We start from the raw sequence: 15,890 nt of genomic DNA, 5'->3' as shown, positions 1-15,890 counted from the left end.
TGCCTGATTGAGACCGGTCCCCACAGGCTTAGTGTGGTGATTGAGGCCAAAGGTGCATTTACTGACAAGACGGGGATGAATATTTTAGCAAATCATTATTTATTTTTAATTAATTGACATTATCTTATAGAAATCTGTTTTGACTTTGAAAGAAAATTGATTTTTTTGTATAATTTTTGCTTAAAAAAATTAATTTGAAAGGACACATATTCATTTTATAAAGGCAATAAAAGGGGAATGAATACTTCTTATAGGCACTCTATATTCTGCCGATAATTGGTGCAGATAGTGTGTAGAGTGTGATTTAACTTCAGCAGCTTGTGTTGATTACAGTTGGAAGTGCAGCTGTATTAATTATCTGCAAAAGGTCGCTTACACCCACTTAGAGCGTGACGTTAATTAAAATCTGTGTTGTTTAGTTTTCTAGGTCTATATGTGCAGAAACAAACTCTTTAAAACAAACTGAAACCTGGTCTAATGTTCTTGAATCCACCATCAGGAGAACACTGAACAACTATGTCGTGATGGACAAAGACACTGCTTTCCAAAAAGAACATTTCTGCCCATCTGCAGTTTGAGCAACATCACGTGGACAAGCCAGAAGACTATTGGGACAATGTTTAGTGGACGGAAAGTGGAATTATTTGATATTTTTTGAGGCGTCATGTTTACAGCATCAGAACTGCATCCCTGCATGAAACATGGGGTGGTAATGTCCTTGTTTGGGCCTGTTCTGCTGCATCTGGACCAGGATGGCTTGTCATCATTGATGGACCAATGAATTCTGAATTCTACCAGTGAAGAAAAGCTGAATGTGAAGAGAAACTGGGTCATGCAGGAAGACAACGAGCCCAAGAACACAAGTGGTTCTACAAAAAACTGAAGTGGTCATGTTAGGGCTAAAAGTCATCCAGGCTGCTGAAGACGACAGATCAGCAGATACCGGAAACATTTCAGGTCACAGCAGATACCTGAAACAAGGGTTCATTTACTTTTCTTACAACTCACAACTATGAACGAATGGATAATTTTCTTCTATTTGCATGAAAATTCGCTGATGTTCTGCATAATTTTTATGCAGAAATGTAGTTGCATATACTTTTAAATGGCACTGTATGTAACTGGCAAAACTGCATTACACTGACACTGACTGTTGCAGCCCTCACAGATGTTCCTTTCATAACCTCAACACCCTGCCAGTCTTTTAAAACAGAAGAAGCTCTTCGGATGAACTTCTTCAAGAAACACATTTCCTTCATATCAGCTTGTCTTTTTGGATATTTTCTTTTTTTGGACACCTTTCAATGCTTGAACCAACATCACGACTGCATACATATTAGCCAGAGCCAGCAGCTTTAACAAATTAGGGCTCTTTTATTTGAAATTGTTCACCTTTTACACACTGACAGATAACACAGACAAGCCTTGTGTGGTCCCTCTGGCCCGAGACGTGGTCAGAGACGATGTGTGCTGGATATCGACCGGGGCGGCTTATGGCGGGCGGAAAGCTTTCTCTCACACACACGCATCCCGAAAACGCACACCCCATACGCACGCACGTGAACACATGCTGAAGTACACATTCACACACACACACAGATATGCGAGGACGAATACAAAAAAAACGCACGGTACGACACACACTAACCATCTAACACGGTCATCTAGTGTAGACATCAACAGAGGAAGGGCTTAAAGTGCATACAGGAACAGAGGAGGGCCTCGCTCGCTCTAATGATCAGTAACAACCTTTTAAATTATGAATGACAATAATCCTCCACTTAAGCAATGATCTTAGTGCCACGAGCATGTATCCCTACTGTATCTTTCGCTCAAACTGTGCCTTGCACCATGGAATAATGACACTGCATAGTTCACTGGGTTAGTTTTATACATTATTGCGGTACGATGTGGGTCCAAGTCCAGGGTCTGGGGGTGAGGCCGTGGGCTGCAGGGTGGCACAGAAAAAGCACTAGAGTCCAGTGAGATTAGAGAAATAAATCCAGCACGAGGAACGCGGCCAATGCTTCGCTGCTTTTAGGTGTAAGGATAATCCACGTGAGAAGTAGTAAAGGTCCAATTGTGGTGTGAAGATGTTCCGTATCCTGGATGCATAGAAGGAGTACCGACGCTTAAAGGACTCCTTGGCCTGGCATGGGTCGACCCAAACACTCTGCCTGGCTCAAACGGGTCAGTAAGGGGCAAATAGGACTTGTGGGTGGGAGGTCCTGATTGGCCCAGGGGCCGGGCGGAGCAGTGCGGCAGGGAGGCTCTGCGCCTGGAAGAGGGCGGGGGTCGCGGTGGCGTGGTTATTGCGGTGCGTGAAGGAGTTGCTGATGGCGGCCGCGGCTGCCGCCACCGCGGCCAGGTGAGCGGGAAGGATCTGAGCGGTCAGAGGCTGACACTGGTGATCCTTCCCCAGAATCAACTTTATCTGGTGGACGAAGACAGAACACAGTCAGTACAGGGTGTAGGCTCACAGGGGCAGACAAGACAATGTCATTATTTAATAAAATCCATCTAGTGATGCTGGAAAAACGTTATTGAAAATCTGAAAAAAGCATAATTGTTTGAATTTTTTGATATAAGTGCAAATATAACTTTAATTACTGACATTAAAACTCCACACGTGACGCTCTCTATGCCCTTGATTTTATAAAAATGACATAGCCACTTGTAAAATAATGGAAGTGGTCAACAATAAAAGAGAGCAGCTGAACTAGAACAGCTCCGAAACATAAATATAAACTAGAATTCACATGTACTCAAAAAAAATCTAATAAAAACTTTCATATTCAAACAGATATTCAGTGCCAACTTTGGGGTTTGTTGTGTGGGATGGTCCTTTTTACCATATACTGTTCAACAAACGACACATTAAAGGGGAACTACTGTTTTTTACAACCTGGACCTTATTTCTGGCATAAAATACAGCCGTTTACTCACCCATATAACTTTTGTGTCATTTGTAGTCCTTCGGGAGATATTTAGATCTGCGTATATCCATATAGTGGGAGTGACTCGGGCACCGAAACACAGCCTCTAAATAACACATTATCTGCCGCAAAACTCGTTCATATCACCAATATTTTGTTATCGTACACTAGTGCTATTCCCCATACTGCTATGATTCGTCCACAACCTCAGAATCGGAAAAATATTCAGCCATGTTGCAAAAAACTAGCAGTAGCAAATTACAGGTAAACAAGCCGACCATTGCAGGTGTGCGCGGTGCTCAGAGACGACATCATCCAGGTGAGAAGACATCATCTGTAGATTAACCTACAGACCCCAGATGATGATAACACGTAACTCCGGACTCAACAGGGAATAGCACTAGCATATCATAACAAAATATTGGTGAAATGAACGAGTTTCGCGGCAGTGCGTTATTTAGAGGCTGCGTTTCGGTGCCCCAGTCACTCCCACTATATGGATATACGCAGATCTAAATATCTCCCGAACGAATACAAATGACACAAAAGTTATATGGGTGAGTGAACGACTGTATTTTATGCCAGTAATAAGGTCCAGGTTGTAAAAAACAGTATTTCCCCTTTAATCTGTTAGAATACGATTAAATGGTTCCTTATATCCAATATATTACGTTAGAAACGATCTGTATTTGTCCCGTGTGTTCTGAATTGAAAATGTGACCTTTATCCATTTATCCGCTTTGTCGTTGTTTCCCAGACTTTTCCTCTGCAGCCTGTATGTGCTGTGCTCAAACACAGGCTTTAACTTGTGAATTTGATGTATTACAAGAAATAAAACAAAAAAAAAAAAGAAAAAGAAACCCTGAGGCTGCAGAGAGTCGGGGGCCTGGGAGTTTAACGCAGGGCATCGAACAGGTGCCAGAAATCAGCTGCTAATTGCTGAAACTGTTCCCGACGATCTGCACGGCACCAGTGCTGATATCAGAGGCAGAAAAGAAAATGTCAACCTGTTTGTTATTTTATTTCGGTCGCTTGACCTGCAGATCCCGTCGGCCCCGCGTGGGGAATGAGTCTTTTTGTTTAGCGCTAAAAAGTAAAGGCAACAAAAAAAGTTGACAAAAGATAACGATAAGAAGAATTTTGTAGGTTGTTTTGTTTTACAGGAGATTTTATTTATTTTTTATTTCATGCATGTTAAAATCCAAATGAAAAGAGAAGCCTGTGACATTCAAACGCAGACTAATAGGGTGAAAAGGTCACTAAAGTTATCTGGTTTAATCTCCTGTATCAGTGATGGAAAAGCTGCGTTCTCTCAGCAGCAGCGTGGCAGCCGTTGTCATGGCTTATCAATCACCGACCGAGGCGCTGAAACCCTATGGGAAGCATTCTTTACTCTGCGCTCATCAGAGAAGCTCCTCTCCGTTAACTCAGTCAATGATGGGTTTCAGAAAAAAAAAGTAATTTCCCCCCGCACTGGTAAACCCCCGCCCCGCGCCTCGCCTCGGCAAACACTGGGAGTGATGAATGCCGCTTTCTGACGCCTTCAGCGAAACGAAACGTTCGTCTCTCCTTCATCCTGAATCCATGCAGCTACCATCCTGTGTCATGTGACGTTTAAAAGAATCAACCTTTAAACCTCTGCTTCATCTCACCTGGAGAGCAAGGAAGTTTGAAACCAGGGGAAGCAGGTAATGGAGAGTTCAGCTATAATGTCAGGTATTTAAAAAGTTACTCCACTTTTTCTTATTGTTTGGCAGCTTGCCTGACTCTAAGACGATCCCACGCAGAGCTACTCCAGATGAGTCAAAACCGACGTTTACGATGGCTTCTGAACAGCATTCGACGCCCGTTGCCATTTAGTCGATAAAATATCAAGATTTGAAATCGCACGGCGTCGTTCGCTTTTTTTAATAAAAGCCGGTTCAGCATGTGATCTGGTTATGAAAGCTGACATTTTACTGATTAAGTGCAGCCAAGTGGATTGAACGTGCGCGCTTTAGGAGAAGCGTGGAGGTGGGTATATTTGCTGATGAGCAAATAAATTTCAAAGTAAAACAGGAGACACTGCAGAAACTGAAAAACGTCTGGGTGAGGAGAGAGGAAAAAAAACAAAACGAGAATGAGTAACAGAAAAATATCAGAGCGTAACTGGTGGATACAGTAGGAGTCTGTCTCTGAGTCATGGCGACAGGACTCGTGCTGCTGATAAGAGGACTGAGGCGTGCTCGTGACTCACCGGCTGCTTGGTCTGGCCTTTCTGCGGTTTGCTGTAGGGGCTGTATTTAGGCTTGGCCGGTTTACCTGCCGCTCGGTCTTTATGACGCCGGCTGCTGATGTGCTGAAAAACGAGACGAGAAAAACAAGCTTGAAATGAGGCGAAAGGCGCGACGGTGTTAGCTTCAGTGAGTCACTTCATGCATGTGCTTTAATAATGCAACTCTCAAATGTTCCTTTTTACGTCAGAGAGGAGAAAACCAAGGAGGGAAGTTAAAGGTTGGCCGCCGCTTCTGTCGTTTCCAATGTCAACACGCTATAAGACTTTTATAATGGCTGGCTGTGTAGCTATGGCAACAGAGGGGGGGGAAACAATGCAGGGTAACCGCAGGTAGACGTGGACGTTTACCAGGTAAATCTAATACTTAATAATTTAGCTGACGTCTGTCCTGAGGCTGGCTGCAGAGAAAGGATTCAAATCAGAATGGTTCAATCTCTGGGGAGTCTTTTAGCCTTTTAGCATTTTAGCCTTTTAGCAGCGTTTTGCTTTGGTTCTCAGTTAAGGTTTTTATGTGCATGTTCCCTAATTTGAAAATCCCAAGAATAGCGAATTTCATGGAAAACAAACCAAATGCTTCGAGATATTTTGTCAGATGACCGCGATAAATCCCTACAGGCCCCAGAAGAAAAATATGAATATAGTTTTATGTCTCTGTGGCTTTCTGCTTCCAGACACCTATCTACCACAATCCAACTCACCTCTGACCAATTTTCATTCAGCTTGTGTACCTGCTCTTCACATCCACATTTTTATTCCTGTTTGCCTAGATTACCCTTTTGTTTTGTTTTGTTTTGGTTAGGCCCACTTCATTTGTGTCTATCTCCAATCAGCTACCTTCAAAATAATGCTGCATTTGAGTCCTGATCCCTGGTGTCCCAACCACTGATTGAAATACTCTGAAAAGCAAATGGGACCATTTTTGCAAAGGTTTTGACCAACTTTCCTCAAATAATAGTAAATCTTCATGTTCTAAAGTCAAGAGCACAAACATTGGGTTTCATAAAGTGGTGGTGAAGTAAATTTTTATTAGTGAACAACTAGTAGTTGTCCGAACAGTTTTCTCTGGCGGCCTCCATAGTAACTATGTGTGTTAATAACACCGTCTGTGATATGACCCTTGACCTGAACCAAGCAGCAATCTAAGCTCCAAAGCCCCCACCTCATGGAAAGCATTCACTGTCGACCCAAACCGAGCCACCCCCGGATCACTCTGGTCCCAAACACCACCCGCTAGCACACAGCTGCTGCAGGGAGCCCTCACAATGGAGACGTGGGCATATTTTTGGAGCGTGCAGTACCTTTTTGGGGTTACAGTGAAGAATATTCTGGATGCTATTGTCATTGTGTTGGATTGTTGCAATAATAATTACATACATTTGCATTAATCGCACCTTAACTGTGGGAATCATGCGATTAATCGCGATTAAATATTTTAATCGATTGAGATTTGTCCTAAAGATTCACATCCAGTTTCATAATTCTACACAGATACTTATCATGCCCACCTATTACCTCTACCTCAGACTAGACACACCTTCAGACTATCGTTTGTTGATGGCAGGACCAAAACTACACATCTTTCTATCAATGTGAAACCTGTTACAGCTTTCATCGTGACTGGAGCCACACATTGTGAAAAAGTTCCAGCTCTGCAAGGTGGAGAGAAGAGAGACTGAACAACACATTATGTTGTCGTGTTAAAACCCGTTGAGAAACTTTCGTGGGCTTCTTGATGCTGTAACATCAAACCAGCGGATCTGAATAAACAAACCACAGACAAGAATCCGGACTGACACGTACAGAAATACTCTCCAACCTCCAGCCGGTAAATAATTCAGCGTGAGTGCACGTCGACAACAACTAAAGGCAGCGTTCTGGCTGTGTCTACGTTTCTCAAGTCCTCGCAGTGGATTTAACAATCACACTTTTTCTTCTGGTTTCAAGCTGTAGCTGAGATTTGTCACGCTGGATTCTTTTCACAAAGACTCGCTGCCGTTCAGAGGCACTAAAGTGAAAGTCCTTGCATGAAAAATTTATACAAAAGCCTGTCTGTTTTCAGGGAGAAATCTGAAGGTTAGCGCAGACAAAACGGAGGGAATGCTTTTCAGGCATCTGAGATGACGTCCCCACCCATGACGGAGCGATCTACAGGAGAAGAAGATGTGGAGTGACCCTCAGCAGCTACTAAGATTTTATCTGAGTCAGAGGGATTTTCTATCGTAGCCTGATTTAACCTCCTCTTCACTTGAAAATCTTTCTCTACAGATTTCCTCAGAAGCGCACGACAAAGACTTTAGACAAAAAAAAATAAAATGAATCTGTGCTGTGAAAGCAGCACGGCATGATTGAAAGGAAAATTCATTACCAGCCGCCGCATCGTCATATCCATCAGGACATAAAATCCCACGCTAAAGTCAACGTGTAAAAAGTTTCAGCCAGCAAACTGCACGTTCCGTCAGCGCAGAGCTTTAACGTATCATCAATCTAAATCCCCTGAAAGCTCGAAAAAGGAGCTAATTTTCAAGCAGCGGCTTAATGTGCCTCACGCTCTCCATCCTGGCTTCACAGATGTGGTGGGAGGGGAGCGAGAAATTTGATTTAACCTCAGCTGCAGGTAAACTCAGCTACCACAGTAATCAGGTTATTACAGTGAATGTAACTGTTTTCCCTCCCTAACCTGATTTCACCAAGTAACCCCAGTGTGCTTGTAAAAAAACACTGAATGCATTATTTGTCCAGTTATGTCAATAAAAACATTCTTATAAAAAAGATGACTCCGATTTATACATTAATTCAATCAAATATCATGTTGACTGCAGAGCAGGTAGCTAGCAGAGCAGTCATTTTTGTAAACTCTGTTGTCTCCACGGCTAGCACTGATGCCTCCCAGCAAGAAGAAGGTTCTGGGTTCTAATCCATCTGGGTCGTTTTTGTGTGGTGTTTGCATGTTCTCCCTGTGTCTGCGTGGGTTCTCTCCAGGTACTCCAGCTTCCTCCCACCGTCCAAAGACATGCTGGTTAGGTTCATTGGTGATTCTAAATTGGCCGTAGGTGTGAGTGTCTCTCTGTGTTAGCCCTGTGATAGACTGGAGACCTGTCCAGTGTCTGTACCCCGCCTCTCGCCCAGTGACAGCTGGGATAGGCTCCAGCTCCCCCCCCTGCAACCCTCCAGAGCACAAGCGGTTGCAGAAAATGAATGAATGAAAGAATATAATTCAGCGTTTATACTTGCTCTGCAATATAACCCAGTGTAATCCAGTAGAATGCAATGCTATTTAAAAGGTTGATTATTTTTTTTAATTAATGTCTAAATGTTAGACAATCCCTGTGAGTGTAAAAGCAAGGAACTATTTTACATTGAATTCATCTCCCAGTTCATCTGTGACTTGAGTGTTTTCCGTTCGTCCCTCTCACCTGTTTTAGCTGAGTCTCTGAGTTGACATGCACATCACACGTCTCACAGTAAAACGTTTTGTTCTGCAGGCCTGTCGACGATTTGGAGGTCGTGGCCAGTTTGCTTTTGACTCCCGCTCGGGGGAAAGACTTGATGGAGCCCACGCCGGTCCTGGCCTCGAGCATCGTCTTGTGCTTCGTACCTGCGGGTTCAAACGGGAGGCGGTTAGGGTCGGAGCGTGAACCCCACACGCCGCTTGAAGGAGAGGCGGCATCTGAGGCATGCGCATTTTTTTGTGAGCTGAGGATTATGGGGGTCGGTGTAGAGAAGGTCAGCTTGTAAATTCTCCTAAAACTGTGTAGTCCAACAGTGCAGAAGTTAAACTTGCCGCTTACATATTTGACCTTTGAGCTGTGTTTGACATAGAATAAATCCATCATGAACGATGAAACACATTTTTGTATTTAGCCTAAGAAAATACACATTTATAATTTATAATTCCACCTTTTTTAGCAAAAAAACACAACAAAACTTTACAAAATAGAGGCTGGAGGGTGGAATCAGTGACTCCAGACTGGTTTAATAATGAATCACATCTCACCTGCCAGGTTGCACGGTGGTACATATCTAATAGTACACTGAGTACAATGAAGATAACACATACTGTGCTGTGCTGCAGGGACCACATCTATCAGCCATCCAGGAATTATTTCTGTTCGTTTCTAAAACAGCACCGTTCCAGTTTTTCTTTTTTTATAATCTTTACCCTTTTTACGATCCAACCAACGGAGTCAGAGTCGCTGCTTTATTCTGCATAATATTTCGCCCAGCACATATGGATCAGTTGAGTAATACCCAAAGGGTTGAAGGGCCGTAAGAAGGAGTTCCAAGTCTCTGCAGAGCTGTCACTGTCAATTGGACTCAAGCGCCGAACCTAAAGACCCTAAAGACTTATGGTTTTTATTGAAAACAAATGAAATATTTCAGCGATTACAGCAGCTAAAAAAGATGCCGCTGTTACAAGAATAGGCTGAGAGGAATAATTTTGATCAGCGAGTTCTCGTGTGGGGCTTAGAGGTCACTTGCGCAACCAAAAATCTGCACATGAAAATTTCAGTGGGTGTTTTTCTTCATTTTCTTTTTTTTCGTTGGCTTCACTTTGGTGCAGTTGAGCAGAGTTTACATGTTCTTCTCTGCGTGGATCTTTCCTCCAGGTTGCACGTGACTGTGAATCACAGACTGTATAAAAAGTGGACGCCATGACAGCTGCACAAAAGTGAAGCCAAAGCATTTGGAGCTCCCCCTGGTGGCTGGCTGCAGTATAGGTCATAAGCTCCACCCCCTCTCCTTGTTAGTTGTTGAGCCCAACTAAAACAGGATGTGACATCATGATGACTGACAGTCGCCACTGACAACCACTAGGAACATCAAAATGTGAGTCTTTGCAGTTTTATCTGTAGGTTACATGCTCCAGTCCCACCAGCCTTCACAGGATAAGTTTTTTTTTTGTTTGTTTTGATGTTTTAAATCCTCATTTTACTTTGTTCCCTTGTCCAAACTTTCAATAAATTATGCTCTTAAAAACTCCAACTCAGCAGGACCTTGATGTGCATAAAGCTTCAACCAAAAGCTGAAGATGACTCATTCAGAAAAGCAAGTACCTGATCAAAGTTTTACAAACGGTTTCCAGGGAAACCACCGTCAAATCCGGAATAAATGAAAAATGAAGATGATTGTTGAATGCAGTCAATTTAACTGAAGAGACCCAGCAGATAAAAGCCCCTGCATAAAAAGTGCGTTTGTCGTACAAATTGCCCAGCCAGGAATTTGAAATAATAATCCTGCCTAATTAGAGCGTACTGAGAGAACCACATGTAGTCACCCAGCAGGCAGAGCCCTCCCTCGTACAGCACACCCAGACTCTTTAAGCCTCTCACCGCTGTTGTGGGCCTCCAGCTGCGACGCCGAGTTGACCGCCACCTTGCAGAGTGAGCAGTAGAGCAGACGTCGGGCCTTCTCCTCCTCTGTTTCCGGGTCCGTCTCTGCGTTGGCTTCGGCCTCGGCCTCGGGCTCCAGGTCGGGTTCTGAGGGCGGGTCGAGCTTCGCCGTCTCTTCGTCTCCCCCGGCCGCCGGGGTGGTCTCTGGGGCGGGGGCTGCCGGGGCTGCCAGGGCCGCCAGGGCTACCGGCGAGGCCACAGGTGCGCAGGGCGTTGACGTGGTCTGGGCCGCCAAGGATGCCATCGGTTGTGCCAGCCTGAGAGCAGGGGAGAGCGGTAGAGGCGCCGTTCCAGGGACGCCATCTGTACAGAGAAATACATGATTTGTTTTGAATCCTCCATCCATCATTTAGAGACCAAAAAAAATCATGTTTTATTCATGAGATGTTCACCCAACAGGTGGCTGAGCATCCTCTGATTCAGACATTAGAGGATCATTTTATTTGTTTGCTTCGTTCAAGAACATACCATTACATATATGAAAGCTGAGATTTGGAAATAGTTGAACGGCAGCGCAACAACAAGGGGGGCTTTATGACAGCTGGACCGAGATAAAGACGACAACGGAGGAGTGTTGTAGATAAATGAGGCAGGAAAGACTCTGGAAAAGCAAAAGCCCAGTCTGGCCGCGAGCACACGCCGCATCGCCCTCCGGCAACTTCTGCAGAGTTCAAGTCTCCACAAATACCACAAGTTTAAAGTCATTCACTGGAACAAGCAGCAGCAGCAGCAGCAGCAGCAGCAGCGAGTCTCTCTGAGAAACCCTCAAACAGTAAACTGCTTTTTCCAGCTTGAATGGACTCACTGCTGCCAAACGGGGTCGAGCATTTGAACTGGTAAATGCAGCCGAAAAGATTTGGACTCTGTGAGCATTTGTAAGGATTCAGGCGAGAAAACAAAAAGGTTCAGCTCATGTAAATTCAAAGTTTCTTAGATTTTTTGGGTTTAAGGGAATCTTAAGGGAATCTATTAGATGGAAAGTATCATCACCCTTCTATTTATGCAGCCTCCGTCAGTCAGTAAGATAACTATGAAGTTAATGAGTCTCATCTAAGTACTTTAAAAGTTTTGCATTCATCAAGTTATTCTCTTCTGATGGCTTTTTACTGACACTTATTTAAACAGAGTACAGCAGCGTGTAGAATAGATTAGCATTTGTGCATACTACCTCTTTCATCTCTCTTATCTCAACTGCCTCCTGTTGACATGTATAGTTATTTATTACCCATACTACCTCTGCAATAACATGTAAATATACTACCTGACCCAAAAAAAAAAAAAAAAGGTCACAATATTTCGTCGGACCCCTTTGGACCTGCTTTAGCTTTGATTACAGCACACATCCTCTGTGGCATTGTTTCCATAATCTTCTCCAATGTCACCAGATTTATTTCCATCCAGTGTTTCATTCATTTTCCACCAAGATCTTGTATTGATGATGGGAGAGTCTGACCACTGAGCAAAGCCTTCTCCAGCACATCCCAAATATTCTCAATGGGGTTAAGGTCTGGACTCTGTGGTGGCCAATCCATGTGTGAAAATGATGTCTCATGCTCCCTGAACCACTCTTTCACAATCTGAGCCCCATGAATCCTGACATTGTCATCTTGGAATATGCCCGTGAACATCAGGGAAGAAAAAAATCCATTGATGGAATAACCTTCTCAAACAGACTAACATCTTTTCTACGACCACAGGATGTGTCTTTAGACATGGTTGTTTAAGAAATGAGAAGCTACTCATTGCATCAGTTGGGGTTAAATAACTTGTTGCCAGCTGAAAGATAATCACCCATGCAGTAATTATCCAATAGGAGGCTCCTACCTATTTGATTAGTTAATCCAGGCAGTGTGATAATCCAATTTTATAAATGATCAAGGACAGCCCAGCAGACTGATATCCAACTCTAGAAAGGGATATGTAGAATTGCACAAGTGTCTGAGAGTGCAGTGTCGATGCATAAGCTTAGTTAAATTGGTGATTACTATGTTGTCTAAATACGACATAAAATAGCTGCCAAATTTAATGTTGTAAGTTGCATTTTGACTAAATATAATAGTTAAAAGTTAAACAGCCCTAAAGACTAAGACTAAATCAAGTAGCTGTCAAAGTGAACTCTGGTCCTGAAGCGGAAAACAAGCCAAACAAAGAGCAGTCCAATTAGATTCAGCACATCAGAGCTGACCTTCTAAACAAGAGACAAGTTTCCTTGATTAATATTCATGACGATAAAAATGCTACGAGTTCATGTACAGCTCAGCAAACCGGTCAGACCTCTAATCCACCATTAGCATGAGGGATCACATTAATGTGCACAAAGAGCTGCCGCCGCGCCCCGAAAGACACGTCTGATATTTTTAGGAACAAAAGCCAGCAGAGGATCGATATATTTGACTCAGAGCGCAACGGCACGCGTCTGCACGGGGAATACAGAGGACAGGCCGCCACGTTTTGCGAAAATGAAATTTTATCCTTGGCGGCAGCGGCGGCACCTGATCGATGCCAACGCCTCCCAGTTCCCCGCAACTCCACTGTCACGAAATGAAGATCAGCCGAGCCCGGGAGAGCGCGGATCAATAGTGAATTATGTCATGCTATTTTTGTGGGGCTATTATGTGTGGTTCTGGTTTGTCCCCGGCGGAGGTGTCGGCGGTCGGCGCCATAGAGACAGGCCTTCGAATTGAACGGGGTCACTTAGCTGGGAAATAAATCAGAGCAGCAGGTATGTTTCTGTCATTATGACCTGGAGTACGTGGAGTAAGTTTAGACATCGGGTACGTAAGAAAATATGAGACAGATGATTGTGAAGATTGTCTGTTTTATGTTAGACTTAGACTTTATAGTCATTCAGGTGTGTGCATTGAATGAAATTTCATCACAGTGGCTCAGCACAGTGTTAAAATATCCAGCAGCAGACTGGTTATGTATGAAAGTGGAGATTAAAAATACTTTTAGGAGTTTAACAGTTGTTTAACCAGAATACAGAATACAGGATCACATACAGCACACTATAAAGTGCAGTAGTAAAAAAGAAAAAGAAAGAAATGCTCATACATACACCGATCAGCCACAACATTATGACCACCGACAGGAGGAGTGAATAACGTTGTGCATCTTGTGACAATTCTGTTCTGCTGGGAAACGTTTGGACCTGGCATTCATTGGTGTGGATGTTACTTAGACATGTAGCACCCACCTAGACCAGACCAGGCACCCCCACCCCATAGCAATGACACTCCTTGATGGCAGCAGCCATCCCCAGCAGGATGCAGCCTGACACAGACACACACACAAAAACACTTTAGGAACAACTAAAAAAAAAACATGAAGAACAGCACAAGGTGTTGACCTGGCCTCCAAATTCACTAGATCCCAAACTGATCAAGTATCTGTGGGATGATCCACAGAGGCACCTCCCCTCACTAACGACATTCTGTGTCCCTCAGAAGGCCCATGTCCATTCTCTGATGAACCACAAGGGATATTAGGAAGGTGGTCATAATGTTGTGGCTGAATCCTGTGACTTTACTGTCCCAAAGTGGCTTCTCTAACTCCCAGGCTCCACCGTGGATCGAGGCTTATTCCACTGACAGTCTGGATGAAAAACTTCAGCTAAAAGCTTCAGACTCATGTAAATATATGCGCTGGATGTTTTTTCTTTTTATATTTCAGCGCCTGCCGGCACCCAATCCATTAACCTTCTGAAATGGGTTTGAGGCGCATTTATACATGCAATACCCTCCCTCCTACAGCTGACTGACTCCAAGTGAGGAATTTGCGGCGCGATCATGAGACAGGCTGCGCGTTCTGAATGCAGATCTCTGTGGTAATGAAAAGCAGCAGCTCGTTGATAAATGTGCAAAAATACGGGACGTCCGCGCCGGAATGCAGCGAGGTGAAACAATGAGGGTAACAAGCTTTTTTTGTTGCAACCCTGCAACAAAGTGGATCCTAAATAAACGTGAATGGAGGTGTTTTAGAGTAAAATTGAAATCTGCGGTATAAGCTGCTGTTTTCTAGCTAATAAAGCGTTGTGAAAAAGAAATGTACTTTGGAATAGCGTTCGACAGAAACCACGGTAGTTCTCTGTTGACTTTTATCAGGCTGCTGGCCCATTTTGTCTGAATCAGCAATGAAAATACAAATAAAAGCCAAAAAAAACACACACAGTGAAGTCGGACATTGTTCAAATACTATAAAGACTTTCCTTCACTTGGTCAGGTCCGCGTTTGCAGCCTTCACGCCACATCCTAGAGCCTTGCATCGTGAAGTGTTCGAGGGCAGATATACAAGGATATAATTGAAGCCAGCTCTTGGCATCGCCTAGAGAGCACCACCTGCTGGAGGGGGCACTGCTGCAAGCCCTCAAATAATGAAAAGAAAAGAAAAATAGTTGTAGTAATTTGCAGCCTCTGTTCAGACAGAACACATTGTTTTTCATTATTTGACTGACGAGGGATGGGACGAGTTACCAGTGCCCAGCTCAGATAACGCTTCCACATTGATGTCGTCGTCATGAAATCCAAGCAGTGAGGTGCAGCTTTCAGAAAGCGGAGAAAAGGGGAGGAGGAACGTTAAAAAATGCTGTTTGACTTTTGATTTCTACTAGCAAGTGGGTAGCTAAGCTAAGTCGGTGTGCCGAACCGTAATCTTGCACCGGGCACCAAAATGGTTAGAGTCGGCTCTGGATATAATGTCCCGCGCTGCCCTCAGAATCTCCATCTGCAGACGAACCACCTCCACTGGCTCTTTTCAGTCTGACAGGTCAACAGTTCTGCTCCAATCTCCCTCCAGATGTCTGACCTCCTCACCTTATCACCAACAGCTCTCTCACACATAACTTGCACAGTGTTCAGAGCAAAGCCATTATTTCCAGCAGAGACGGATCCACAGTAGTCCACACTGGACTGATTTTCCACGACTCGGCTGTGCAGCAATAAATCAACAAAACACGTTGACCTCCACAGAGTTCGTCTAAAAAGGATTTCGGCATTGATTGGAGGTGGAAGTTAGAACGAAAATGCTCTGACCTCGGAGAAGAATGATTGAAAAGTTAATTTTTACGTAAGTGTTCTCTCTCCGCTTCTGCTGGGAATGTTCACTGTGTATTTCTTAACGTCCAAGTTTGCCTTTTCCTCTTGGTGCACGCTGTTTCTGCACCCTGCACACATTCTTGGGTGTGGCGGCTCTCACCAGCTTCCATCCAACCTTTATTTATTAATTTTTTTTCTTCTTAAATCAGTCACATACCAAACATTTCGAAATAGAAAGGCTTTTGTTTTCATATGC

At 43.8% G+C, this 15,890-nt stretch overlaps 1 protein-coding gene across 1 annotated transcript in view; it reads right to left on the bottom strand.

Moving 5' to 3' along the window:
* Window positions 1-1,213: 1,213 nt before the first annotated feature.
* The window catches only part of znf385d (zinc finger protein 385D), an 87,728-nt gene continuing 73,051 nt past the window's right edge, over window positions 1,214-15,890 (bottom strand). The window contains exons 5-8 of the mRNA XM_084556810.1: window positions 10,542-10,904; window positions 8,625-8,806; window positions 5,173-5,274; window positions 1,214-2,434 (exon numbers count right to left, since the gene is read on the bottom strand). Coding sequence (XP_084412936.1) covers window positions 2,192-2,434; window positions 5,173-5,274; window positions 8,625-8,806; window positions 10,542-10,904 — 890 coding nt within the window. The 3' untranslated portion in view covers window positions 1,214-2,191. The remainder of the gene's footprint in view (window positions 2,435-5,172; window positions 5,275-8,624; window positions 8,807-10,541; window positions 10,905-15,890) is intronic.

The sequence above is a fragment of the Chelon labrosus genome, assembly GCF_963514085.1.
Source record: "Chelon labrosus genome assembly, chromosome: 12".
Classification (NCBI taxonomy): Eukaryota; Metazoa; Chordata; class Actinopteri; order Mugiliformes; family Mugilidae; genus Chelon; species Chelon labrosus.
This window is presented reverse-complemented; position numbering and strand designations above follow the sequence as displayed.